Genomic DNA, 27,773 nt, shown 5'->3' on the forward strand with positions numbered 1-27,773 from the left:
CGTTTTGTTTTTTGATTGATCGCGCTCTGTTTATTTTTCCCGTTGGTTGTTGTGGACTTTGGAACACCCATTTCTCTTTCGATTGTGTTTTTCGATCGTCTATTTTCGTGGCCAGACATGAATGGCTATTTGAACGTCGTGAATTAACTGCATTTGGCCGACAGTTGCTGTTGTCGCCCTTTTTGAAAACTCGTCGTTTTTTGTTTGTCTGTCACACTGGAAGTGATATAGTGTTCCAAATCGATATATTTTCAAGAAAGGAAATATACAAACGAAAAGGAAAATACCAATGCGACTGACTACAAACAAGGCGTCGGGCTGGCTCACTCGGCTGGTCCTGACCGCCGCCCTTCTTCTCTCGGAATATGCCGCCGCTAATGGTACGAATAAAAAACAAATATCTCCTCTATATATTTACACATGCATTATGCATATTTAGTAGATTTCTCTTCTTCCTTCTTCTTCTTTGTGGGCATGTTTCTTTGGCGTGATAAATGATCCCGAAACCGTTATCGATCGTTTAAGGCTTGTTTGCGTCTTGTGCCACACGGTTCTATAACATCGCCGGGGGGAGGGTGTCTCCCGTACTGGAACACGGCCAGGCTATCGTTCTATATCGGGTACTTGTGAACAGAATTCTTGTTGAAGTGGATGGAACTTGGGTTTGTTTTTTTTTTTTTTTTAGCAGAAACGGCAAGTTTTTGTGTGTCGACATCAGTTGCCGCCACCGCCCGCCCTTCCCACCATTGCCGACATCGGCGGGAATAATAATATGTGAAAGAAAAAAAAAAAAAATCGGACTGTCATTGGGGCTATCTTTAAAAATAAAAACCCTGCCACGCCTCTTTGATTTCTACAAAAGTCCATCTGTTTTTCTTAGCGAACAGTTTTTTTTTTTTTTTTTTTTTGCACGTCTCTTGTCCTCGGGTACCGAATGGCAAATGAACGAGGTGTGTCCCTTGCGATGCGGCATGGAGCAGATGGCCACGGGCATAGATGATTTCCGATGGTTATAAGGATTTGACGTATTCAATGAAAGAAAAAGCCAAGCGTTAGCGCTCGAAAAAAAAAAAATGGGAATCGACATGGTTTGACGTTTGTCAGTTGTAACGGGAAGAGAGAGAGAGGGGGGGGGGGGTTTCGACTGTGTTCATAGCCACCCATCATTTTCTAAGCAAAAAAAAAAAAAAAAAAAAAAAATGCAACAAAAAGATTGTGACTTGGAACAAATGGGATTCCAACGGAGGATGCCTGCCACTTAACTCTGTTTCTCTTTTACATCTCTCCCCCTCCTTTAGAGAGGGCAAAGGAGGTTATTTTTCTATTTGATTTCCTTTTTCTTTAACTTGATTGACCTTCGGGGAGACCAAATAGCAGCAGAGGGTTCACCTGTCCAAACTGAAGAGACAAGCTAAAGAGAGGCTGACAGCTCTGTTCGTTTTTCTTTTTTTCTTTTTCAGTTTTCTTCGTTTTTATTTATTTATGATTTTTACATTTCCCAGAGTTGTATTTTGTCAAACAGCAACGGTGTGCTCGGATCAATTCAACTCCGATCACGACATGGTTCTAAAACGCAACGATCCGTCACAACTTGTCGGCTAGACTTTGAAAATTATTGTTTCCGACAATCTCGACCAGTGCTTTTTAAAAAACAACAAAAAAAAAAACTATTGTTACCAGCATCAACAGTTTTATTTTTCTCTCTCTCTCTGCGTGGTTGCTTCGTTTTACGACTTATGCGAGTCCAAAATAAAAATGTCAAAACGCCTAGAAGCATATAGGCAAGGCTACTGGGAAAAAAACAAAAAACAATTTGTTCGGCTAGCTCTCTTGCCGACTAGATCCAATTGCAATTCTTTCGTTATGTGTGTGTGTGTGTGTGTGCACGGTGTTTTATTTCGTAGTAAGTGAAGGGAAAAGAGGCGACGAAGAAATGCGTGTTCTTCCGATTGGCAACACAACACCCCCTCTGTGCTGCGCTGGTCCTTTTTTATTTGAAAAGGGAAAGAAGGAAGACGAGTGCTTTCCCTTGTAATTTTTTCTCTCTATAAATATAAAGAGAAGGCCTAGACCAGCTGTTCAATTGCTGTCGTAAAATTCTTTTCGGTCATAGGGAAAAGTTACAACAACAAACACAAAATGTGTATAAAGAGAAGAAGAAGAAGAAGAAGAAGAACGCTTGGCTTTTTGAAATATCTTATGGTGGTGGTACACCTTGTGATTTATGATTCAAATGACTTTGAGCCCAGTGGGTCCACCCCACAAAACGGACCTGCCTTTGCGCTCTGCACTCGAAATGCAATGGCAAGCTCGGGAGGGGGGGGGGGGGGCCAGCTTGTTTGTGATTGCGACGTTTCATATGACACAGTCTGACGGCTGGTCTGTTTCTCTTCGTGTGAATTTTGATCGATATTAGGTCGCATAGAGAAAAAAAAAAAAAATAAAAACGAAGACTGTCGGAACTCTTGCGGAAACCTCGCGGAAAGTGGGTAAAGAGGGTGAGCCATCTGCTCAAACTCACACAATAAAACCCAGTAACAACATGGGGGATGGACGCAAAAAAAAAAAAAAAAATACCTCGTCCAGCAAGTCATCAATAGCCCGCCGGGTTCTGAAAAAAAAAAAAAAGAAAAGAAAATTGTAGAGCGCTCGTTTTCAATAAGTATTACGGTTAAAAAAGAAAAGAAAAACAACCCGTTTTCGTCCACCGGCAGATTGAACACAAAAGGGGGGGGGGGGGATATAGAAGAGCTCATTAGACTTTTAACTCGACCGTCTGTGGGCGTGTACACGACGTCTTACGACTACCACCATTATCTTTTGTTCGTTTTTTTTTTTTTTTTTTTTTTCGCTGAGGCGCGTGTTGCGTTTAAACTTAACGGGGAGTCTTCATTCGGTACGACCTAAATCAGCACGCGGCACAACGCAAACGCAAGCAACCAACACGACCTGAATGCAAGGTGGAACCGATTGGGACCTGTTCGGTCTTTATCTCTTCTTTTTTTTTTTTTTCTCGCTAGCAGCTTCAAACTAAAAGAGTGGAAAACGCACACGGACAATGAGAGGTTGAGACAGGGCATTAGACACGCATCATTGTACCTAAAAAAAAAAAAAACTAAGAATAAAAAGAGAAGCTTATCACTTGTCGCCTTCATCGCGATAACTGGACGCTAGAAAAAAAAAAAAATAAAATAAAATTATCTTTTGAAAGCTGGCTGCTGTCGAGAAATCAACCGAAAAACGTCAAAGAAAGTGTTAAGTTACTTTGTGTTTCCAGTTGCTTTTTTTTTTTTTTGGTGATTTTCTTCAAGACGGCCATATTTGGGAGTGGCCAGCGCTCCGATGCGCGTTTTTTTTTTTTTTTTTTTGACGGCTCTAAAAAAAAAAAAAAACCCCGGTTCTTTTTCGATTTTGAAAACAAAGATGGTGATTTAATATTAAATAGTTGGAAGGACTCGGTACGCAGACAAACTCGACTACACCAGCCATCGTAAAAATTGAAAATGATGATGGATGCGTGTGCGCTTCTTGCTTCGCGTTCATTTTTTTTTTTTTTTTTTTTCTTTTTTTTTTTGAAAGAAAGAAAAAGCGTTAGCGCAATAATCGCACCGTTGCATACACGCCCTAAAACAGTTGGCAACGTTCTTCCAGCGTTCACTTCCATCCGCAAAAATAAAAATAAGAAAAAAAAAACAAAAAACAAAAAAAGAAAACAACAACAGTTGAAAAGAAAATGTTCTTATCGCTGTCTTTGAACGCGTGAATTAAAAAAAAAAGAGAGAAGAAAAATGGCGGATAATGATGAGACGCATTCTTCGAATGACGCTCAACTCAACATCCCCTTTAACCAAGTGTTGGAGAGGCAAGAAAAAAAAAAAAAGAAAATACTCGCACCTCTCGAGGAATTACACAAAAAAAAAATAGAAATGGCTGCGCGGCTTGATCCTCTAAGATAAAGAGAAAAAGAAAAAAAAAAATTGCTGATGGTAGTGATGTGGCACTCTTTTTTTTTTTTTTTTATATATTTTTTTTTTATCTAGTTCCTTGTTCGCGTTCCACTCGTTCCTCTTGCATAAGTTTAACACTTGGCTTTTTCTTGCGTTTTTTTTTTTTTTTTTGATTATTTTATTTTATCCCCACGAGTTTCCTAATAAGGGAATGAAATAGGCAGCGCTCGCTTCAGGTATGAGAAGTGTGAATCGTGGTGATTTGACAACTTGAAGCCGGTAGCGTTGCAACACGGTGCGTGGTGCGTGCTAGATCTATTTTATCATTCTTCTCCAGCCTTTCTCTCTCTCTCTCTCTCTCTCCTTCTCCCTCTCTCCATTTCTTCTTCTTTTTTTTTTTTTTTTTTCTATCTTGTCTTATATTGATGACGCTCTTCTATCCAACTCATAACAATCATCATCAAAGTAATAAAAGAAAGGGACGGAGCGTGTGTGCGTGATGGCTCACCTTTTAGTTTTCTCTCGTCTTGTGTCTATCAGGTCGCGCCGAAGAATGAAAGGGGAGCAAACACGGAAATAGTGTCGCCCCTTCTTCTTCGGCATTCATTTATGAACGTCATCCCTTTTTTTTTCTGACGGGGCTTTACGTATAGGCCAAAAAAAAAAAAAAAAAAGGTTTGTTCTTTTAGGCATTGATAACCATCAACTGGAAAACAAAGAGCGTTAGAGGGGGGGGGGGGGAACCAGTTGAGCAAGACACACACGAAAAGGCGAGAGTTTTTTTTTTTTGTTTTATTTTTTACCTATATAGTCGTAGATATAGGCTATTACTATTTTAGATAGCTGTGGGTGGGCATCAGTTTGGCCTCTCTTGTCCATATATGCGTAGCTGGAGGAAACCCTATGATTAGCATTCATCAGGCAAACACATCTTTTTCTCGAGATCCTGAGCGCCAACACCCTTCCACTGGCCGTCGATTCGATTCATTATGAACGCTCCTCTCTCTTTCTTTCTCACTCTCTCTCTATGGAAACGAATGCAACGAAAACGCGTTTGGAGGGCCCCCGAATCGATAATAAAATGAATTTGAAAAAAAATACGGACAACGCCTCGAGATCATTATCGTTGTAAGCTCGTTTTGGCGGACGCCTGTTTCCTCTCCGCACATGATCGATGGCTGTTCTTTTTGCAATTGAACTACTGCCTTTGGGCGCCGCTTGCGCCTAACTCTGTTGCGTCATTTTTGAAAAAAAAAAAAAATAAAATAAAATAAAATACGTGTGTGTAGAGTAGAGTACGACGGTAATGCAAGACGTGGCAAAGCACAGGGGGGAAATCAATAGGTAAACAAATGACTGTGCGATGCCCTTTGGGTTTTCTATTGCGTCTCTCTCTCTTTCTCTCTCCTTACGGAACAAGACTCGAGGAGAACTTTCATCCGGCTCGAGGTAGTACCTCCTGACTAAAGCGCCTTGCATATTTCAACACATTCAAACCGAATTGAGCCAAAGAGAGAAACGAGAAAGGGAAGAGAGGAGAGAGAGAGAGGGGGGGGAGAGAAGGAAGTAAGAGGGGATGGACCAAAAGAGAGCTAGGAATCCTTCTGATGGAGATGGATGGGAAATGGGGTGCGCAGCAGCAGCATAACGTTAACTGAAGAAGAAGTTTGAAAAAAAAAAAGGGGGAGAGAAAATAAAATAAGAAGAAGATGAAGAAGAAGATCTTTTGAAAAACAAAAAAAAAAAAAAAAAAAAAAAAAAAAAATGAACTCTCGTGAGCCAGTCGACGTTCATTTCCTCCGGCATTCCTTCTCTTCTCAATTTTTTGTTGTCCATGCTCTTCCATGCCTTCGATTCTAAGCTCATTCTCTGTCTCTTCTTTCACGATGTTTTTTTTTTTTTTTTTTTTTTATTTTTATTTTTTATTTTGCTAACACTGCGAACGACTAGCCGCTAGTCATTGTGTTAAGAACCAGTATAAATATCCATACGCACACACATACACATACACATACACATAAGAGTGGGAAAAGGGATGGCCACACAACTCCTGGCTGTGCGTCCAACATATATGTTCCAGCCCACTTTCTCCTTTTTTTTTTTCTTTTGAAACTTTCTTCTGCACCCCTTACCCACCCATGATGTGTGTGTATATATATATATATATATATACAGAAAAATATATATGAGCATAAACAAACGCAATGCGTGTGTTAGTCCAAGAGAGAAACCCATCAAAACAAGGCCTACAGCGAAGATGAGCGCAAAGAGAAACGGCAAGAAAAAAAAAAAAAAAATGTGTCTCGGGTTTTTTTTTTTTTTTTTTTTTTTAGCTTCGGTTGTGGGTTGCTTTTTCTTTTGTTTCTCGAATAAATAATTTTTGTAAAAAGTCAAACTAAAGAAAGAAAGAAAGAAAGAAAAGAGAGAGACGAGGGTTTTTTTTTTTTTCTTTTTTCCTTATGAATGCCCGGCCGTTGTTCCAGACGATCGGTTAGCGTACAAGCCACTTCCTAGTTCCTGTTTATTGCCCGACTTCATCATGTCGACGACCAGAAATCGTCCCAGTGCCTGTCTTGTGTCGTCCGTGACGACGACGCGCCATCCAGCTAGGCACCCACAAGATAAACATGTCTCTCCTAAAGTCCTTGCCGATGCCCAAGAATGCTGCCGGCGCCGCCTTCTACTCACTACACACTTCTTTCTTTTCTTTTCTTTTCTTTTTTTTTTTTTTTTTTTGTTCTCTTGTGCGCATTTTCATTCCTTTTGTCCATACACAGCCAAAAAAAGAGAAGAAAAATAAAAACGACAAGTAAGCTCTTTTGTCGTTCCAAAAAATTCTATTTGGGAGTGGAAAAAAAAAAAAAAAAGTCCTGCTTTTCTTCGATGGACCGTCCAACACTTGACAAGTTCTTTTTTTTTTTTTTTTTTTTTTTTTTTTTTTTTCGTGGAGGTTTTGGGTTCTCCGGTTTTTACCTCTCTTCACTCTTCTACACAGTCTTTTCCATATCTCATTTTTTTTTTTTGCTGGGCAACGCTTGAATAATAAAATACGTTGCCGCCCCTGCTACTCTTGGTTCTCGCCGCCAATTGTTTGCCCTTTTTAAAAGAACCAAATATTATGCAAAAAAAAAAAAATAATAATAAAGAAGAAAAAAAAAAAAAACAGAACGAAGAAGAACAAAAAAAAAAAAATGAAGCGTGTTTTAAAATGATGGAGAAGAAAAAACATCGACGGAAAACGCCCAACCTTCGTTCCTTTTTTTTTTTTTTTTTTTCGTGATGTATTTAAAGTAAAAAAAAAAAAAAAAAAAAAGAAATGCCATCCATCAAGTTTGAGGATGGAGTAAAAAGCCAAGACGAGTTATTTTATTTCGGGACTTGTCTAGTCAACGTGCTCATGTTTGTTGTTGGCGTTCTTTTTGACGGACGAGTTAAAGAAAATGGAGGGGGAAGAGAGAGAGAGAGAGAGAGAGAGAGAGAGAAATGAGTAGGGTCCGTCCGCACGGCCAGTTGGTGGGTGGAAAAAAAAAAAACAAACAAAACAAGCCGAGCGTCTCTCGTCTGTTAGCGAACCACCCAACTAGCGTTGCGCGTCGTGTCTCATGGCATCACGACCAGCACACACATGTTCGTGTACTCATCGTTTTTTTTTTTTTTTTAGAAAAAAAGAAATATATAGTGGGGGGGGGGGGGGGGGGCTATAGTACCAACTGTTGGTCCCATTCATTGCCATCGCACACACACACACCACGTAAAGCTCGTAATGTGAGAAAATAAGGGAAAAAAAAATAGGCTGTTGATGTGACGGAGTGAAAAAAAAAATAAAAGTCTATATGACAACAACGTACATGAAAAAAAACAGAGAAATCGATGGAGAAGTCGAGGCATCAATCACGTCATGCACGGAGAGTAGGCTACCCCTATGCTGATTGGATGTCATGTGTGCGTATAATGTCATCATCGATGTGACAACAGGAGAATCACGTTGAAAAACAGCTCCATTTCATCCACCCACCCCCCCCCCCCCCTTATATTTTCCTAACATCCGCCGGCCGTGTCCGTCAGCAATCTGGGGGCGTGCGTGTGTGTCACCAACGCCGCCCCCCCCTCTCTTACTTCGTCGTCCCCCCCCCCCTTCTTTTTATACGTCGCCACGAAAGCTGTCAGAGCCATGTGAACGCAACTGCTGACTTGAAATCAATGCCGACAAAACAACAATGAGCGCTCATGCATCAGACGGCCAGAGAGGATGTTAGACCCCCAGTTTCCTTCTTCTTTCTCCCCTGGCCCTTTTTTTTTTTTTTTTTTTTTTATCCCTTTTTTTTTTTTTTTTTCTTTCACTTTTTCCTGATTCTATTTATGGGGATGTGGACAATAACAAGCGTGCGTTATATTCAATGAATTGACACGCACAGCCGCCGATAGATTCGTCAGACAGACGTCCCGAATGCAAATGCAAGCGGAAATGTGCCCATATCTCTCTATCCATCGAATCCCTCCTCCCCCCCCCCCCCCCCTCATCTTTCTCTCGGACCTACGCCATCGCTCGCCCAGGAGTCAGGAAAGAAAGAGAGACGTTTCGCATTACCGTCATATCCCCCCCCCCCCCCCTCTTTCTGTGACTTTTTTTTAACGTTGACCTCGTAATTTTTCTATTTGCTTTGAAAAATGTCGAGTTCCAACTGGCGTCGCACGCGCCACAACCAGCGCCGTCTATGCGGCGGTAGGTCGTGTGTGTGTGTGTGTGTATGCTCATTGATCTGATTGATTTGCCTACCCCCCCCCCTCTCGTCTCTTATAGAACAAAACTGATGTGAAAGATGGAAACAACAGAGAGGGATATCCGTCTATTATTGACGGATATCCCTCGATGCAAAATGGATGTATTCAAGCGTGCAGTGTGTATGTATTTGCTCTGTGTGTACCTCATCTAAGCAATGCAGCTGCTTACTCCCCCTACTCGTCTTGTGGCCATCCTCCTCTTTTATTCAGTCCATCCCGTTGTAAGAGTACGGATGAATACCAGGAGGGGGAGGGGGGGGGGTTAAAAGTCTGAGCTCGTTCGATAGAAGACCGCCTTTGTCAGTTGATATGCTTTTTTTTTTGTTGGTGTTGTTGTTGTTCTGCGCTAGTACGCACCGAGATATAAACTGATAGGTAATGGCGCAGTGTGTCGCTGTGTGCACCGGGCCACAAGGTTCATCTATTGAAATCTCATCCAACATTTTTTTCAATAAAAAAAAGTTCCAATACATGTCTATATCCAAGCGCGCACAAGACACAGGGGTGGGGGGTAGTGGAGTAGGGAGATTTAACAATACGAAGAGGTCCAATAAAAGAAATGTCGAGAGGGCTATATGATTGGTTGTATGGATCGGGGAGAGAGAAAGAAACAAAACAAAACAAAAAAAAAAAAAAAAAAAAAAGGACCGGGGGTAGGAAATTGAAACTCTTTTGTCGTTGACACCTGGCCATGGTTTTTTTTTTTTTTTTTTTACAAGTTCCAGTAGGTTCTTTTATTATTTCCCTTACTATCTGCAAGTTTTTATCTACGACCATAGGCACTTTTGTTCTTAACTATCGTTGTAACGTACAGAAATGAAGACCAGTCTTTTTGTCTTCATCACGTGGCTTTTATTTTCGATGGGGGGGGGGGGGAGGGAGTGTCTCATTTATTTGGAACAATAAAAGATATGGTGGATGTTGTACTTGTTTCGTGCTGACGGGATGGAGTCTCTCGAGTAGAGTTTTGTTTTTGTTTTGTTTTTTTTTACCTATAAACTGTGGCATTTTCTATTAGGACTCTTACACCATTGGGAATTTTTTTTTTTTTCAAAATATTTTATTTCAGCTTTTTATTATCCGGTTCCATTAGGATGTCCCATGGCGGCCGTCTTTTTTTTTTTTTTCCCTAGTACACGTCAGAAGGGGAGTAAAAGAAATGCGTCAGGGTAAAAAAACAAAACAAAAAAAAGCGAGAAAAACGTGCAGTTGCGTACACAAACGGGAAGAACCTCCGATCGTCATGCAGAGCCACAAGAGAGAAAAAGAAAAAAGACTCTTGGAACTCTCTCTCTCCCCCCCCCCCCCACTAAAGTAAAAAGAAGAATTGGGGTGGGCGCAGGACAATAGCTGGAAACAAAAACGCTTGTTTGCTCGGCTGATTCAAACTGATATTTCATTCACTCTCTCTCTCTCTCTCTTTGTGTGTATCTGGTTTTTGTCTGTCTGGCCAGAGAGCAGATCATATCAACAGCGTCATCTGTCCAATAAAATTTATATGCGTGCGTTAGATGTGTATATGCGGCGGCGGTGTTGAATATGGCGAGGGAGTGTCACACACACACACACACACACATCCGTTCCAGACGCGACAATTTACGAGCCATTAAAACCTCTTTTTTTTTTTTCTTTCTTTCTTTCATTCTCTTATCTGCTGGATCGAAAACAAGCACAAAGTGAACAGACCCTGGTGTGAAATCGTTTTCGAAAGATCGCGGCCATCTGATCGAATCATCTACTTTGATTTCCTATATACTGTATCTATGCCATCGTTCCATGTGGGGCTAAAAGAAAAAAATGACATGATAAGGAAGGCATGGGTCAATATCTCTTTCACAATCTCTCAAGTATATCAATGACATGCACTTTCTTTTGTGAAAAAAAAAAAAAAAAAAAAAAGAGAGACGAAGTTTATTTGCATAAGCCCCAATAGCAAACAGCCTCATCGATTGGAAATGCAAATCACCTATTGATGGAGGTTTAAAAAGAGGGCCCCCCTTCTTCGTCTTTGTGTGCTATTATCTGCATGGCTCTCTCACCGTCAAAACAAATGTGCGAGGGTAGACGCAAATGAAAATGGGCAAACACAATAGGAAGACTCCACTTGGCCAGCAATCTGTGATTGTCCGCGATGGCCATCGACTGTTTGATTTACAACGAGTCAACAGGATGGAAATAATTCAATTTAATTTCTCTTTTTTTTTTTTTTTTTTTTTTTGTTTTTTTATTTCTGCCCGGTTATTGTGTGTAGGTGGTAAACCACCACGGATCACGGAACATCCGTCGGACGTGACCGTGCCTCGCCACGACCCGGTGACATTGCAATGCTCGGCAGATGGATACCCGACGCCAGTCATCGAGTGGTACCGAGACGGCGAGTTCATCATCAGCTCGAGCAACAGCGCCAGTTCCAGCACGTCTACGGCCTCCTCACGCATCCTCCTGCCAGGCGGCGCCCTCTTCTTCCTGCGTGTCGTTCACAGCCGCAAGGAAAACGATGCGGGAGTCTACTGGTGTTTAGCGCGAAATTCGCAAGGAGTGGCCCGTTCGCGCAACGCAACGCTCACCATTGCGCGTAAGTCAATTTGAAACGACTTGATCGCTTCTTAGTTTGTCCTTCTTTTAATCGTGACGAATAATTGTGCATGTTTTTTCGTGACGGATTCACGGATGTGTTGATTCCGAAAGTGGCGACAGCTCCGAAAGCTGCGTGTCTATTCTTATTGCCGGTCCTCATCTTCTCGGCCAGTTGTTCTCGGCTTGTCTATTTCGGAAGGGGCCGACTGTTTCGAGACCTAACTTCCGCCCGTTCGTTTTCACGAAAAACCTAAACATTCCTGGGGACCCGAAATCGGTGCAATGCTGCCGCCTTTTTTTTTTTTGCGCCGACACAAACAACAACACGTCGCCGCTTATTGTCATTGAAAACGCCTTTTGTTTTCGTTATTCTCTGCCTAACGTCCTCCTACACCCTCCGTTCCAGAACACACATTGTCTTTTCGTTTGGCCGAGGGGTATCACTTTAAGCAGCCCCACACACGAAAAAAAAAAAAAAACGATGACGCGCCTTTGCCGCCACTGGTTCATCTGCCTTGTGTGTGTGTGTCTGACGCCGATGTGTGTGTGTAAAGTCATAACAAACCGAAAACTCTCAAACGAGCCGATTCCCACACGCCTTGGAAAAAAGAAAAAAAAAAAGTCACGGCTGTCATGAATATCCTTTTAATTTGTTTTTTGTTTTTTTTCTGGGGGGGGGGGGGGGGGGTTTAGGGGTAGACAGTAAACTGTGTAAGAATCTATTTCAAATCAATTAAAATTTTTTAGTTTTTGTGCTTGGCTTGGAGCGGTCAATAGACTCTGGTTAGCGGGTTGACATTTTTCGCTCATTCCCGTTAGCCGCATTTGGATTTGTTTAACGGTGTTGTTCATTATATCCTTCTGACTTGGAGCAGGAAAAAAAAAAAAAAGAAAGGGGGAATTACAAATGCCATTTAAAATGATTGCGAGCAAGTAGCCAACGGAAAAAGAATAGGAAAAAAACGAGCGCGTTTTTAAAAATCTGTTTGGCCTCGATTGTCGACAACCTCGAATGTCTTCGTTTCCATTATGCTGGCGCTGTTCAATGACTTGACGACCGGAAATAACTCATCTAACTCAACTACATTTGACTCGTTTAAAAGCAGACGAAGGAAAGAAGCCCAAAATTCATTGAACATGAAAACGAGCTGACGGATAAGACACATGGGGATGTCTAATCGCGTCCAATGAGATCAAGGCAACAAAACGTCCAAACGCTAATGTACACGTCACCCACCCCACCCCTCCCCCTTCCCCCGACGTCTCACAGCCGCAGCGACGAAAAATCGTGTTTATTTGATTACATAAGAAGCGCGTAAATGATAAAGGGCAGCTTGTCGGCATGAGCTATTGAACTTGTGTGAGCACAAGCTGCAACCAGCCGGAGTGCGACAAGAGAGCGAATGAACGAAGGTTTTCTTGGCCTTTTCATTTTTAGTTGCCTTTTTTTCTTTTGTGGCACAGGGTGGGGGGGGGGAGGGAGGAGGAGGAGGATGGTTCCGACACGATATGGGGGTCTACTTTAGCACTTGGCGTAGGAGAATGAGGGAGGGGGGAGTTGGTCGATGAAGAGCAGCTGCCCGGCTGCTCCATCAGAATACGTGGAGGGAAGGAGGTGTATAAAATGTACACGTATGTAACTCTCTAGCGAATTTCATCCTCATTAAGAGCTATTTTTTTTTTAATGGACACCGTTGGTCGTCTATTTACTGCCTTGATAGTGAATTTTATAATAGAACATATCGTTGTGGCTATATGTCGTTTTATTTATATTGTCATTTTTACTTATCGTGCCGTATGTTGGCCATCTGCGTAGGGGGTGGATGGATCCGGTGTTACTTTGTTGCAGGAGCAATTCATATTTTTTTTTTTTGCTCTTCTCAGTTTTCTTCTATTTTTTTTTTTTTTTTTTTGAAAGGGGGAGGGAGGTGTTTAATGTTAAAGTGGGGGGTGTTGGCTAGGCGACAATTTTGAGGGCCTAGGGAATTTTGAATTGGCGTTAGGTCTCAGACCTAATTCAATCGTCGTTCTCCCCTTCCCCGCTCGCTCTTGCACCTCTGTCATTTTCCAAGACTAGAGCCCCCGTAATCGTGCATGGCTGCATAAATAGAGGCCAGCCTATTGCTAAAGCGGAAACACGCTTCATGAATATTTCAAGTCTCGGCGACGCCTCCGCGTGTGTGTGTGTGTGTGGCTGAATGAAAGCGAACGGTCTTTCTCTTTTTTCTCTTCCCCCCCATTGTTTGACAAACACCCTCCCCTTCGTTCCAGCCTAAAATCTCGTCATTCTCCATCGTCTTGCCACACTTTACTACCCCTAAGTTTGTTTGTTTTTTTTTTTTTTTTTTTTGCTGAGATTTTACTTGCGTAAGAAAAAAAAAAAAAAGAATAGGATGAAGGAGTCTTAAGAGGACGAGGGTTAGGAAAAAGGAAAAAGAAAAAAAAAAAAAAAAAAAAACGATTGAATTTCACTAGTAGATTGATCCACCTCCCCCCCCCCCCCTCACTGTACGGATGTTGGTAAGTGCCGCTGTTTGAAATAGACCTCCCCAAGACTCCGTTTCCGCATCCCAAATGCAGAGGCTCCCAAAGAATAAAATAGAGAAGAAGAAGAAAGAATAGAAAAAGAAAAAAAAAAAAAAAAAAAATCAATACGATTGTACTGTTACGTTTGACACCCTGTATCAAATTTCGAGCATCAAAAGCATCGGCTTATGGGGGTAGGGTACTGCCCAACTCAGATCGACCGTCACACAATGAACTTGTGTGTGACACTTTTCCTACTCGTTGTTGCGCCGTCTTGAGCAACAATAATAAAATAATAAAAAATCAAGAGGTTCTACTCCTAGTAGCACCCCACGTTCTAACATGCCCAGTCATATAACAGCCCCCCCCCCACTATTCATTTTCTATGGCTCTGTCAATAGTGTCTCCTTGGCGTTATTTTTCATCGCCTCAAAAAATGTTAAGAAAAAAAATAACAGTTGGGGTAGGGGGGGGGGGTTCTCCCTTTTAAAAACAACATTTCCCTTTCGTAACTCGTGTGTGTAGCATAAAAATACGACAGGACAGTTACAATGTACTCGAAGTTTTGTGAAAAAAGAAAAATGTTTTTTTTTTTTTTTTTTTGAAGCGACATCCTTCGATCGGCTGTTGATCGCCTCCCCCTACACGCCATCGACAACAGCCAAAGATTCCCAAGACTTTGAGAACGGCTGTTTATACTTTCAATGTTCAACCATACATAGCGGGGTCAATTCAAAACAAACCAAAAAACAAAACAAAATATGATAAGAAGCTCAAAAAAAACTTTGAAAAAACAAAAAAAAAAGAAACGGGATCGCTATTTGAATCTGGATCACGCATTTGAGCTAGCCGCATATGTGGTGTATAGGCTATCGAGAGCTGCGCAATCGCGATCTTTGAACCGAAAAAAAAAAAAACTGAACGAGAAATTCTTTCCTTCCTCCCCCCCTACCCTCTTCTACTGTCCTCGTTGGACCCCACCTTTTTTTTTTTATTGATAACTGCTTGCCCCGACGGTCGATATCCTTTTTCTGCTGCCTCTTCGTCATCCTGTTTCGGGAGGGAGGGCCGCTCGATGACAATTGACTCGAGAATCTGGATCAATACGAGCGCCAACTTCGACTTACAGTTCGCCGTTTCATTCTAAAAAACGCACGAATGGCATTTGAATTTTTTTTTTTTTTTTTTTTTTTTCGTTCAGTTGTCATCAAACGATGAAAAGAAAAAAAAAGAAAAGAAAAGAACAACATTCTTTCAAAAAGAAAAATGCTTTTTCGTTACCTCGATTGGAATCTCTCCAGTTTCGTTCTAGATTCTATAGCAAGATCGTCGACATGGTCTGTTTTTTTTTGTTCATGGAACGATTCGCAGAGAGTAATGAAATCCCCAAGTTTTTTTTTTTTTTTTTTTTTTCTTCATTCTCCAGGTCAATCTGGAGTTTATCGCATCGTCCTCATCTTTCCGGCTCGCATTCCCTCTCTTACATGTCTACATGTTCTTGTGCTACACAACTATCAGTAGTTCCAGAAATGTATCTCTCTATGCGCAATGTTATATACGACGATTTTCAAGTCATCGCTAGTTTTTTGTTTGTTTTTTTTGGATAAGAAGAAGACCTTTCTTTTCTATTCCGTTTATTCACGTTCCGCTCTGCCTAACCTCGCGTTGTTTTTTTTGTTTTTTTTTGTTTTTCTTCCTGTTTTCAAGTTTTTTTTTTTTTTTTTTTTTTTTTTTTTTTTCCGTCCTCCGGTCTGCCGACCCGAGCGGATCAATCTCGCCCAACAAACGGCCACTCACACACACATAGATATCCGTCATCAGCTTCTGGCGTTTGTATCACTCCAAGTTCGAACCGAGAAAATCTCCATTTCCTTTTCAGACGAGTTCCAAAGTTTCTTTTAAAAAAAAAAAAAAACAAAAAAAAAAAAACATCCAGCTCTCCCATTTTTGTTTTTTTTCTTCGGGATCTTCACACTCTGGGTGTTGGTAGCAACTGAACGAGGCAAAAATGGCCGACCCATATCCGATTGCGTTCATCGCCTTCGGTCGCCTCTCTCTCTCTCTCTCTTGCGTCAGTAACCGTCAGTCCTTGGATTGCTTTTTAATCGATTCAGCTCGATAAGATTGAGGTCGCAATGGTGGACGGTTTTTGTTCCAGCGGCGTTTGGCGCCTTCCATCTTTACCCCCATGACTCTGCATACTCCACATCTTTTTTTATTTTTTTTTGCCATTCATTTCTAATTTCGTCATTGCCATTTATCACGTGACATTTTCTTTAGAAATCTTTGTTGGACTATCGAAAGAAAGCTGTCGTCACCCCCGTCCAGATCTAATTGACTCGCCACTGAAAGGCAAAGATAATTGCCTTCGTCCTTCCTTTTTCGTTCGATGTTTAACGCCGAGAAAATTGAAAGAGGCTCGCAAAAGACACAATGCTTCACACACACACACACACACACACACACACACACACGCGCGGCACACAGAACTATAATGGACGTTTCTTTCTTCGACCTTGTCTGCGTTTCTTCTATGCGCTCTGTGCAATCAGGCAAAATGCCATCACGGGGTCGTTACGTGAAAGCAGGCAACTGTAACGCAGCCGCTCGTCAAGGCATTTTTTGCAGTTGGAAAAGAAAAAAAAAAAGAAATAGACGGACTCATCACGTTCTTGTTGGACCACAACAGTGGGAGGTCAGTCCCCCCCCCCACCCCACCCCTTCCACAGATTGTTATAGGAGAAACGGACGAGAACAGTTGTTTCAAATGAAATATCTTTACGTGATGATGCACGTCGTTGACGGCTTATTGTCGAAATAAAAAGGCCGGAACGAATAAGTAGGAAAAAAAAAAAAAAGAATTCCGTGGAACGATGATGGACTCGGATGTGTACACATGTGGTTGGTAACTACGCCACCCACTTTGGGAAAAGAAAAAAAAAAAAAAAAAAAAAAAAAAGGCCATTAGACTATGTCCAGACGTCAACTTGTGTTTTTATTTTGTTTTATGATTTTTGATGTTGGGGAGCCGGTTATGCGACGAGTCAGTTTCATGAACTTGATTTTTTTTTTTTTTGAAGGGACTGTTCCACGAACGTCTGTTTTTTTTTTTTTTAAAAAAAGGCAAAGTTTATCACGCTCCAATGCAGTTCCATGTCTCGACACTATCGTCATCACCAGAAACTGTAATGAACCCCAAAACTCTTATACATCACAAAAATATCATAAAATAAATACCATTTCTTTTTTTTTTTTTTTTTTTCGCGTGTCTGTGCATCGTTATTATAACGAAGAGCATTTTTAATTCTTGACGTCAACCGTCTAAACAGAAAAAAAAAAAAAAAAAAAATTGTTTTTTTTGCATAGTTTATGAGATGATTTTCCTTTTATGTTTTGCAATCTCAGTTTCTTTCGAAATCCCACGAAACAATACGAACGGGTAACCGACTGCTTGGCTCGTTGCCGATCAAGTCCGTCCCCACATTTGGTTTGTGTAGATATGTTATAAGTCCCTTCCTTTCAACACCAAAAACGGGGGGGGGGGCCAGTCAAGAGAAAAGATAACCACGGACCATTGATTTCACACCATGTGACCCGCCTCTCGCAGACGTTGCGGCTTTTGATTTTTTTTTTTTGTTTTTTTTTTGTCTCTTTCCACATTCCGCTATTGTCAGCTCGTCTTAGAGTAACTCGGCCGCAATCTGGAAGAATCCCAGTCACGCGCCTTTGTGCCTTTCTTTTTTGCCCTCTGCGCCGTTTCCTTTTCATGAAAGAGAAAACAAAACAGATCCCTTTCGACGCGAGTCGATTGTTCATCTCTTTTTTTAGGTAAGTCCTCCGCTCCTCTCTCCCCCCCCCCTCTGTTTTTACCCCGCTGTCTATTCACGATGCGTCTTATTGCACGCATGGCGTCCAGATGCTGGCGCTGAAATAAATCGGTAGCAGAAAGGCGGAAAAAATAAAATAAAATAAAACGAGAGGAAAGGCACGAAGATGAAAACCAAAAAAAAAAAAAAAAACAAAAAACAAATCACGGCAACTTGATTGATTCGAGCCGCCGCTATTGATGATTATTCAAATTCACTCGCACCGGGATACGACGCAGCTGGGGAGGGGGGATGACTCCAGATCTCTCAAAGGATGTTCCATCATTCCCGGATATTCAAATCCAGGGGAATTAACAGCCAAAGGAAATATTTAATAAATAAAATATATTCCAGCTGCTGCTGTTGCACAGACACACATTATAAGAAAACAAAAAATTCAAATAAAATAAAATAGAAGTAGTGGGAAGGTATGTGGCACCATCGTGTCAGCTGACTTGCCGTGCAAAGAAAGGTGGTAGCAATCAGCGGCAGCTCTCTCTAGCCATGGTCGGTCGCTTTTCTTTGTGATTAGCAGCAGGGGATCCGTAACGAAATGATCATTTTCCCCCTTCATTTTTTTTTTTTTTTTATTTCTTTCTTCTATATATTCTCAGGTTTTTTTTTTTTTTTTTCTTTCCTCTTCCTTTTTATTCAGCTTTAGAAAAAAAAAAATAATAATAAATGAGAAAACTTTGTTATTTGTACCGCCCGACTGGCTTCCCCTCATTTTCTTCTGCACGATGCTCAATGCGTTTATGGTTGCGCAACGCTTTGGGTTCCCGTACGGCCAGAGCCCAATCTAATTATAGTCCAGCAGTTTCCTGTCTTTCTTTACTGATTATAACGCCAGTCAGCCGTGCCGTTTATTGGTACAAACCGATTCACAGTAAACGACACCATTTTGAATTGATTCAATTACGCTCCGCTTTCCCCATTACAAACCCCCAAAAAAAAAAAAAAAAAAAAAAAAAATTCAACTGGACAGTAACGAACGCGGGCGGTTTTAGTTTTAAAAACATATCACGAAATCTATTTCGGAAAAAAAAAAAAAAAAAAAAAAAATAAAAATTGAGCGCTTAGCGCGTTAACCGATGCGTGTATGATGTCATTTAAAAGGCAAGGTCCTCTCTGGCATTGACGCTGCGGTAGGTCTCAAAAACATTTGAATTTCCGCTCCTTTCGCCCACCAACTTGTCGGCAAGATGACGCATTGAAGCCTTTTAGCTGGATGTTTACCAATTGCTTTGAAGAAGAACCCCAGCCAGTTTTAGATGGTGTTTTAATGGCTCATATTATTAAAAGAGGGAACTCGTTTTTTTTTTTTTTTTTCCTTCTATCTCGTTCGGTCAAACACGGCCCAAATGGTAATGGCGGCGGTCTCCTTTTTTTTTGGAGACGGACGTGTATAGGAACGCATTAAAAAACCGTGTGTGAATAAAAAGGCACGATTCAAGTGTCAACTGCTAAGGCGCGGCTCCCAAACCCCCCCCCTCCCCCAAAATGGACCGCACGAAAAAAACTGCGTTTGAATGTGTCAACACAATTTTTTATTTCGAATGTTAACATAAAGCGGCTGAATGAACTTTTTTTTTTCCCAACAGTAAGATGAAACAGCACTGAAAACGTTTTTCCCTCGTTTAAAATGCGATCCCCCCTTGAAAATAGCCCTGCGGCGGCTTAAAATGTCTTTAATAGACCGGATGCTGACGGAACTTTCTTCTTTTGCCGTTTGAATAAAATAAAAAAGAAAAAGAAAAAAAAAAAAAATCCCTGCTCAGGATGACGTGGACAATGTCCGAAACACAGTGAACTACGCAAACAAATTCGCCAATGGTCCCCCCCTCCCCCTCCTTTTGTTCCAGTAGTATGTATACCGTCGTCCAACACGATTTTTTGTTCCGTGTGACAAATAACCGGATACTCGAGTGAACTGCTTCTGACCTTTTAGGTTTCGAAACATATCATTCGTCTCTCCTTTCCGCCCATAGCACGTGCTTTTATACCTTTCTGTTTAAAAAAAAAAACAAAAAAATAAAACTACCCAAAAAGTTTAAGGACCGCAAGTAGAGGGGGGGGGGGGGGGGGGGGGGGCACTGTCCTTTCTATTGGTAATCCAGATGTTTTTTTTTTTTTTTTTGCCCGTTAGCTAGTGGCCCTTTTTTTTACTTTGGGTAGATGACTCTCTTTTCTTGCCGGCGTGCTGACCTTTTTACCATTGCTTCCTCTCTCTTGAACAAAAAAAAAAAAAAAGAAGACAATTGTCGCAATTGAAGAAAAGTATAGTCGCCTTTTTTTTTTATTATATCATTCGAAAATTGAAATGATTGCTGTTCCATTCCGATTCAGTTTTTTTTTTTTTTTTTTTTTTTTGGGGGGGGGGGGGGACTTGTTCTCTTACGACTTCCGGCGCGTGCGGTTTTTTTTTTATTATTATTATTCAACCTTCTTTTAAAGCTATACGATGGTCTTCTTTGCCAATCCCTGTTTACCTGTTCCGTTCCAGTTGGAAATGATCTCTAACAAACGAAGAAAAAGAACAAAGAACATTTTGCTCCTCATAACTGACAAGATTATCAAAAAATTATTTAAAACAAAAAAAAAATTCGTTCATACCTTTTTAATGAATCAATTAAAAGGAACCGCCTATTTAGCTTCAATGAGATAACTCCCTATTATTTGGGCTACCGAGAATGTTGTTATCGTTATCGGCCGATCGGGCAGACTGCCCAAATAGCCAGAGACAATGTTGTCTTATCATTTCCTTGTTTTTTAAGCGCATAAAATGGCAGCTGAGTTTCGTGCGAGTCGCTTCCATATAGCCAACCCGGGGCGAGCAAAATGGGCCAACACGTCGATTCTTCAAAAAAAAAAAAAAAAGGTTGCGTCGCGTGTGTGTATTGTTTCGGTGACACACGCACACACTGGAACCACGCCCTTTCTTCCTATTTTCTCTTCCATCGAAGAGCGTCTCTTCAGAAAATCGCCTAGTTACCGCGGCCACTCGTTGCGACTTTTTGTTGACATTTTCTTAGCCGAAAGCTGCTGCTGAAGACAAACAGTAGCAATAGCTATTGCCTCTAAGTGTGTCTGTGTGTATACACACACACACACACATGTGTACAGGTTATATTTATAACTGGCCGTGCGTATGTAGTACGGACTCGGATGTAGCAAGACAGCCGGCCTTTTAATGCTCCGGTTGGAAGGAAGGAAGGACTGCTAGTATATCTTGTCAAGTGGCATTAGCTACTCCTTCCAATAATTTATTTTTATCCCCTTCCTCCAGCTTCTCTTTAAACTCGGTCCCTATTTTTTTTTTTTTTTTTTTTTTTTGGGGGGCAGAGGGTTACACGCGAACGAAAAGAGCCAAAGCCAACGGCGGGCTCCTAATGCCCAGCAGGAGCGCCACCACACTTTACAATGTAGAAGCACGTCTTTTTTAAAAATTCCTTTAGCGATTCCCCTTCTGCTTCTGGTTTTTTTTTTGTTTTTTTTTTTTTCCTATTGTACGTTTAAGTAATGAATCAAAATATGCAATTATACAACACATAAAAAAAAAAAAAAATTCAAATGACCGTGGTTGAAAAACAACTTGATATATCTGTCTACAGCCAAGAAAAAAAAGAAAGAAAATTATCAATCAAACAAAAAGTGAAATGACTAGCTGTCGACACCATTTGAAACACACCGCTAGCGTGAAAACTGTTTTTTTTTTTTTTTTTTTTTTTTTTTTTTTAAATGTAGACGAACGACATCCATGACGAATTGGAAAGATGGATAATGTCAGTAGAACTCATTATTTTCTTTTTGTTTTTTTTTTTTTTTTTTTTTCCCACTACGATGTGTGAACTGACCTCCAATGCAGATTTACAAACCGAGTTCAGGACGATACCTCAACCCGTGCAAGGCATCGTCGGTGATTCGGTCGTTCTGGAATGCGAGCCGCCACGCGGCCATCCGGAGCCGCAAATCCGCTGGAAGAAAAACGGGCAATCGCTGGAACTCGATTTGGATCTCGGCGTCGATTCCGACCGGTATTCAAAACGATTTTGCTTGTCTAAACGTTTACACATTATTCATTATCGTTCGCCTTGTTTATTTTGTTTTGACTTTTTATTTTCTCACGTTCGTCCATCGAAAATATAAAACAAAAGGATCCGAGTGGAGGAGAGCGGCAACTTGGTCATCACGAAATTGGCAGCCAGCGACCAAGGACGATATGTTTGTGTGGCGCAGAACATCATCGGCAACCGCGAGACGTCGCCGGTATTGTTGACAGTCAACGGTAAGCGACTTTGCAATCTGAAGTTCATCAAAGTGCACTCTTTTCTTTGGCCTTTTGTGTAAGCCCGTCCCGATGTTTGTCTTGGCCCTCCCTTCTCTCTCTCTCGCTGATGATGAAAAGATAACCAAGCAAACTGGCTCATTCTTCGAGGAAAGACAACACACACACACACACACAGTGAAGCCGGGGGTGATCTCGTTTCAACGTCAAAATGTGTGGCGGACGAGGCATTCTTTGGGGCGAAATGGGCCGAGCAACGATTGCCCTGGCACTCTTCTTCTTTCTTTTTTTTTTTTTATCTGTTCTGAGAACCGATGCCGACATTGCCACCGCCCGTCGCTGCGTTCCAAAGATAAAAAAAAACTAAACAAGACAAACACATACACACAAAAGTCAAACCCCCGCATCCTCCGTCGATCCCTCTAATATATCCCGATGCGTCCAACAACAAACCAATCCTCCTCCTCCCCCCCCCCCTTCGCGCTAAACAAAACTAATAGAACAAAACAAACTTTTGAGTACGTTAACACTTTTAGGGTTTCCAAGCAGCCCCATTCTGAAAACAAGGGCCTCTAGAACAAAAAAAAAGCTCGTTTACATGTAGCCAAAGATAAATATTCGAATTTTGAAGCACTTTCCCAATTTGGGTTGGCTCATCGTCGTCCCTCATTTGAGTAGTTGGGAGGTATTTCTTTTCGATTTTTGGGGGGTTCGATTTTTGGAAACATAACAGTAGTTAGAAACATGGAAATGAATTGTGAGGAAACAAAAAAAAAGATGCATGGGGGCTCAGCTCGAAACGTTGTTTTTCCTCGTGTTCCACCTCGTAATGAAAAACAATGTTGATGTTGTTGGGCAAGAAAAACAGAACAGAAATCGTGTAGGAGACTGGAACATATCATGAATTTTTAATGCGCAGGCTAGAGGTGCGGCCGTGATATTCAAAAATTCAAATGACTACAAAAAAAAACAAAAAAGATGAGCTAACTCATTCCCACGTCCGAGTTGATGGCCAACAGCGTGTTTCACGTGAATACATGTTTACGTGAGTACGGCCCGTGAATAATGCGCTGATTGGAAAGACTCCCGTTCCTTACCTCTGATTATACAAATGATGAGCAGCGATGATTAGACAAACAAAGGCAAAAGGGGGAAACCATTTTGAATGATTTTCATTAGCCGTTCCCTCTTCATCGCTGCCATTCGAATGACGAGTTATTGCTGACAAACGGAACTATCACATTAGTAACAACATCGGCCAGCATATTAGCATATCATACCTCCATTTTATTTTTTTTTCTAGTAGACTGGGGGGCATTTACTACTCACAGTTTTTTTTTTTATTAACAAGTTATCGCCACATGGTTCAGCTTTAAGTTTATTCAATTTAATTTTTGTTTTGAATTTTCTTCATTTTTTTAGTTCGTCCGGGAGTCATTCGCCCACCTCAAGACATCACGGCGCTAGTCGGCAGTGACGTCAATTTCGAATGCGGCGTGACAGGTGATCCGACTCCCGTCGTAACCTGGCGACGGGTGGACGGATCTCCGATGCCCGCCAACGGACGGACCCGGCCCGTCGACCACAACAAATCTGGACTCGTTTCCGTCCTGCGAATCGAGCGCATCAGCGCCTCGGACAGCGGCCGTTACCTGTGCAACGTCGAGAATTCATTAGGGTCGAGTTCCGCGTGGGCGCAATTGACTGTCCTGGTTCCACCTACCTGGGATTTCGGTTCGACCGCTAGTGGAAACAGTCAGCCCAATAACTCTCCTTTACCGAAGGAAGCCAGAGCTCACGCTGGACAAACGTTCACGTTGGATTGCCCGGCCGACGGGTCTCCCAAACCGCTCATCTTCTGGAGCAGGGAAGGACGAGCGCAACCTTATTTCGCCAACGTGGCCGACGAGGATTCGCAATCCAGGTGGAGCGTCCTGGGCAACGGGACGTTGGTGATCCGCGACGTGCGCAGGGAGGACGCGTCCGCGTTGTGGTGCGCGGCTGTTAACGAAGCCGGCAGTTTAATGGCTCGCACCAGACTGGAAGTGATCTCGATTTCGAAACCGCCTCCGGTTGTCATAGAGGTCGGCCCGGCCAACCAGACGCTTCCGACCAAATCACCGGCTTCGTTACCTTGCCAAGCGGAAGGTCAGCCAGTCAAATGGACGAAAGATGGCCGACCGTTGAACGTCAGTTTGGCCGTGGATACGTTCAATAATGGCGGATCGCAGGGATCGCATCACCAGCCGCGCATCAGCCTTTCAGATTCGGGTTTATTAATGATTGAGGACTTGCAGCTGAGCGACGCGGGGACGTACACGTGCGAAGTGGGCGAGGACGATCAGTTCGCCGCCTGGACAGCGACCCTGGCCGTAGCCAGTCCCACCAATCCTAACGTGGTTTTCTATCGCAGTCCTAGCGATCCGATGGCTCTACCGGGATCGCCTTCGCAGCCTCGTCTTCTTCAAAAATCGTCCACTAGTTTGACGATTGGATGGCAAAGCGGGTCGCGAATGGGAGCGTCGACTCTCCTCGGCTACACGATCGAAGTCTTCAGTTCGGCCGAGGACGATCACGATGGCGAATCGGCTCGTCCCAGGCAAGGCAGTTGGACCTGGACGGGACCTTTCGTTCAAGTCAAACGAGCCTGGCGTATCGTGACGCGCGGATTGAAAGCGGATCAGTTCACTTTGAACGATCTCCAACCGGCCACGTCTTACACGTTCCTCGTGCGAGCTGAGAACAGTCACGGACTTTCCCTTCCCAGTCCCGTGTCGCCTTGGTTCACGACGTTGCCCGCCATCAGACACAACGGCCAAGGACAGTGGCAATCGGCAGCTGAATTAGAGGATGTCCGGCTACGGCTCTCCGCCCCGCGGCTTCGTTTGGATCAAGCTCGCTCTCTCAATTCGACGAGCGTCCGCCTGTCTTGGCAATTATTAGACGGCGATAGCGACACGACCCTCGATGCTATCCACATCTGGTACCGCCGGGCAGAGGCCAACAATGATTCCGACGATGATGAAACTTTGAATGAAGAAGTCGTCCTTCCCATGAACCGGATCATGTCTGCAAACCATCTGGGGTCGTTCTCTCACACGTTGGGCGCATTATCGCCGTACACGCGATACGTTTTCTTCCTAGTTCCATCGTTCCGCAACGTCCTCGGACAGCCATCGAACAGCAAAACGGAACGCACCATGGAAGCAGGTAAGAAAGAAAAAAAAAAAAAAAGATAAAGCCAACACGTCCGTCCATTGACTTGCCTATAACTATCGGATGTGGTTCTTCAATTTGTTTTTATTTTTTTTAAATTGATTTCAGTACCAGCTGGTCCACCTTTGAATCTGGCTGTCAGGCAATTGAACGCCACAAGTGTATTGGTTCAGTGGCTACCACCACCCATTGCTCTACGAAATGGCAACATTACTTCCTATCAGGTGCGTTTGCTCGCCTCGAGGCAAACTCGGAATTCTTTTCGTTTAACTAGCTCAACTTTTCATTTTCATACGATAACAGATAAGCGTAGCTTTGGACGGCACGAATCCCAGAACTCTACTGGCCAATCTGACCATCCCAGCTCTACCGACGTCCGTCGTCATTGGAGGACTCAACACGAACACAGCCTATTCCATCCAGGCGGCCGCATGGACGCTGATGGGCCTAGGACCGACAAGTCCACCCGTCGTCTATCGAATGGAACCCTTGATTTCATCTTCGTCCACTAACGTTCGTTCCGGATCTTCGTCTCCTTCACTGGCCAAACCGTCGGACGATGAGAATTCGATGGGTGGATCAGATTCAGCTCCGCAGGGAGTGACGCAGGTGGTCCAAGAAACCTGGTTCATTCTGCTGCTCGGTGGCATTTTATTGGCAATTCTTTGTCTGCTCGTGGCCGCGCTTCTCGTGCGTCGCAATCTGGCCAAAAAGAAAGCGTTGTCTGCTTTGAGCAAGTCCGATCCCATCGTCGACGCAAGCTGTCATGGAATGGTTGGAGGTGTAGCTGGAACGGTGCGTGGCCGTGAAGCTTTCTGGTCACGGGGATGGTCGACGTCCATTGGAAACGCCAAAGAAATGGATGCCCAGGCAACGCTTTTACCTCACGGCGTTGGAACGACGGCCATCATGAATCGCTCCTTGGTCCCTCCGCCGGAATACGCCGAGCTTCTAGGTCACGGTGCCAATCAGGACCAATCTCAACATCAACATCCGGGACAATTGAGTCTCAGTTCGTTTTTGCCCAGACGCAATGCCAACGTCCAGCAACCCCACCCGGCAGCGTACGCGACAACGACCTTGGTCGCCCATCGCAATAACCCCGGCAATAACCAACAGCACTGCGTCAATCACGATCCTTACGCCGCTTCGTGTTCGGCCTTTTCGGCGTCTGATTCCAGTGGGTACACCACCGACGAGCTGGGCGATCGCTGCCGCCGTCCGTATCCGTCTGGAATCAGCTCGAAAAGCCGACAGAGCAACGGTAGCAACGGTGTTAAGCCATTGCCCAACCTGGGCGAGTTACTTCCACCTCCGCCACGTCATCCTCCACCCATCAATCCATCCCAGGGTATATTTGATCGACAAAATACTGAGGTATTTTTACACATTAGACCATACGTTTTTGTTCCACGTTAACTCATTGAGATTGTGTTTTGTTTTGTTTTCATTTTCAAGGCATTGGCCAACCACTTGGCTATGAAGAACGCGTCCCTCAACGGGCCTTTACCGGGCCATTCGTCCCCAGCGTTGTCCAAGAGAAATATCGCATCGAATGCGCCGGTAACGAACGGACGATCTTCAAGCTCTCCATTGGCTGGTTGTGTTACGAGCCAACACGGCGCGACTGGCTCGCACGGTTCGCATTGCATCCCCGATCACTACCAAACTGTGGGTGGCCAGCCATATCTCCCGGAGCAAGACGATGACGTCAGCGACTCTGAAAGTCACGAAAACGAGTACGCTTACGCTTATCACAACCCGATCGAGAACGTGAGGTCGAATGGAATGCCTTCCGTCAATCACGATCAATGCAATATTTCCTACCCGCGTCACAATAGCTATTTGCGGCCGTTTAACTCGCATCAGAATCATCAGGGACCTAAACATCTCAACGCGAACATGAGCAGCTACGATCCACAGCAGCCCCGCAGCCTGACAAGTCACTTGCTACCGAATGGATCGTGTTTTACGGATCGCGTCGTCCAACTGGGCAACATCCATTCGGTTGAATCACCAAGGATTCCTGTAAAGAATTTTTCCAGTGGCACAGATTTCTCGTACGAACCCTCGCACAATTGCCATGGCTTTGGTAATGGCCAGGAACGATCGCAGTCCGAATGCAACAATTTCGAAGCTGATGGCGACGATGAAAATGACAGTGGATCAGACGATGTTGGCTGCCAGGGTGAGGTTGGCTGTGATCACAACGATACCGAGTCTTCGTTGTACGCAGAGGCCAATAACTACGATGTACATTTTGCTGTTCATCAGCCGAGGGAATGAATTCGGAGCCAAATTATTAAAAATTTAAAAAAAAACCAAAACAAAAAAAAAAAAAAAAAACCGCCTATTTTTTAAAGACAATTACCTAATAATTGCATGTTCCCTTGTAAATAATCTCGGTCAATATCAACAAGTTATTGTCTAGTCATGTGGAAAGCTTATTTGTATGATACGTGTACAGCTACAATAAACGCGGGTCATTCCATGCAAAATGATACTTGCTGTCGAGCGTTATGTAGATGCAATCATTTTAACCTCATTGGAAAAGAACTAGGATTACTTATCAAA

General features: G+C 43.0%; 1 protein-coding gene across 1 annotated transcript; it reads left to right on the forward strand.

Annotated features, from left to right (window-relative positions):
• Positions 1-27,697, forward strand: LOC130697524 (protein sax-3-like). The gene is made up of 8 exons (XM_057520434.2): positions 1-380; positions 10,981-11,304; positions 21,564-21,732; positions 21,853-21,983; positions 23,406-25,193; positions 25,308-25,423; positions 25,503-26,576; positions 26,658-27,697. Exons 1-8 carry the CDS (start codon positions 290-292, stop codon positions 27,483-27,485), a joined length of 4,521 nt encoding a protein of 1,506 aa, XP_057376417.1. The 5' UTR covers positions 1-289; the 3' UTR covers positions 27,486-27,697.
• Positions 27,698-27,773: the final 76 nt, after the last annotated feature.

The sequence above is a fragment of the Daphnia carinata genome, chromosome 10 (assembly GCF_022539665.2).
Source record: "Daphnia carinata strain CSIRO-1 chromosome 10, CSIRO_AGI_Dcar_HiC_V3, whole genome shotgun sequence".
In the NCBI taxonomy this organism is placed as follows: domain Eukaryota; kingdom Metazoa; phylum Arthropoda; class Branchiopoda; order Diplostraca; family Daphniidae; genus Daphnia; species Daphnia carinata.

Excerpts from the sequence above, each read along its gene's own strand:
- LOC130697524 (XM_057520434.2), top strand. The coding sequence starts at position 290 with ATGCGACTGACTACAAACAAGGCGTCGGGCTGGCTCACTCGGCTGGTC. Across the intron at positions 11,305-21,563 it reads CGCAACGCTCACCATTGCGC|ATTTACAAACCGAGTTCAGG; the intron begins GTAAGTCAATTT and ends CCTCCAATGCAG. Across the intron at positions 21,984-23,405 it reads GGTATTGTTGACAGTCAACG|TTCGTCCGGGAGTCATTCGC; the intron begins GTAAGCGACTTT and ends TCATTTTTTTAG.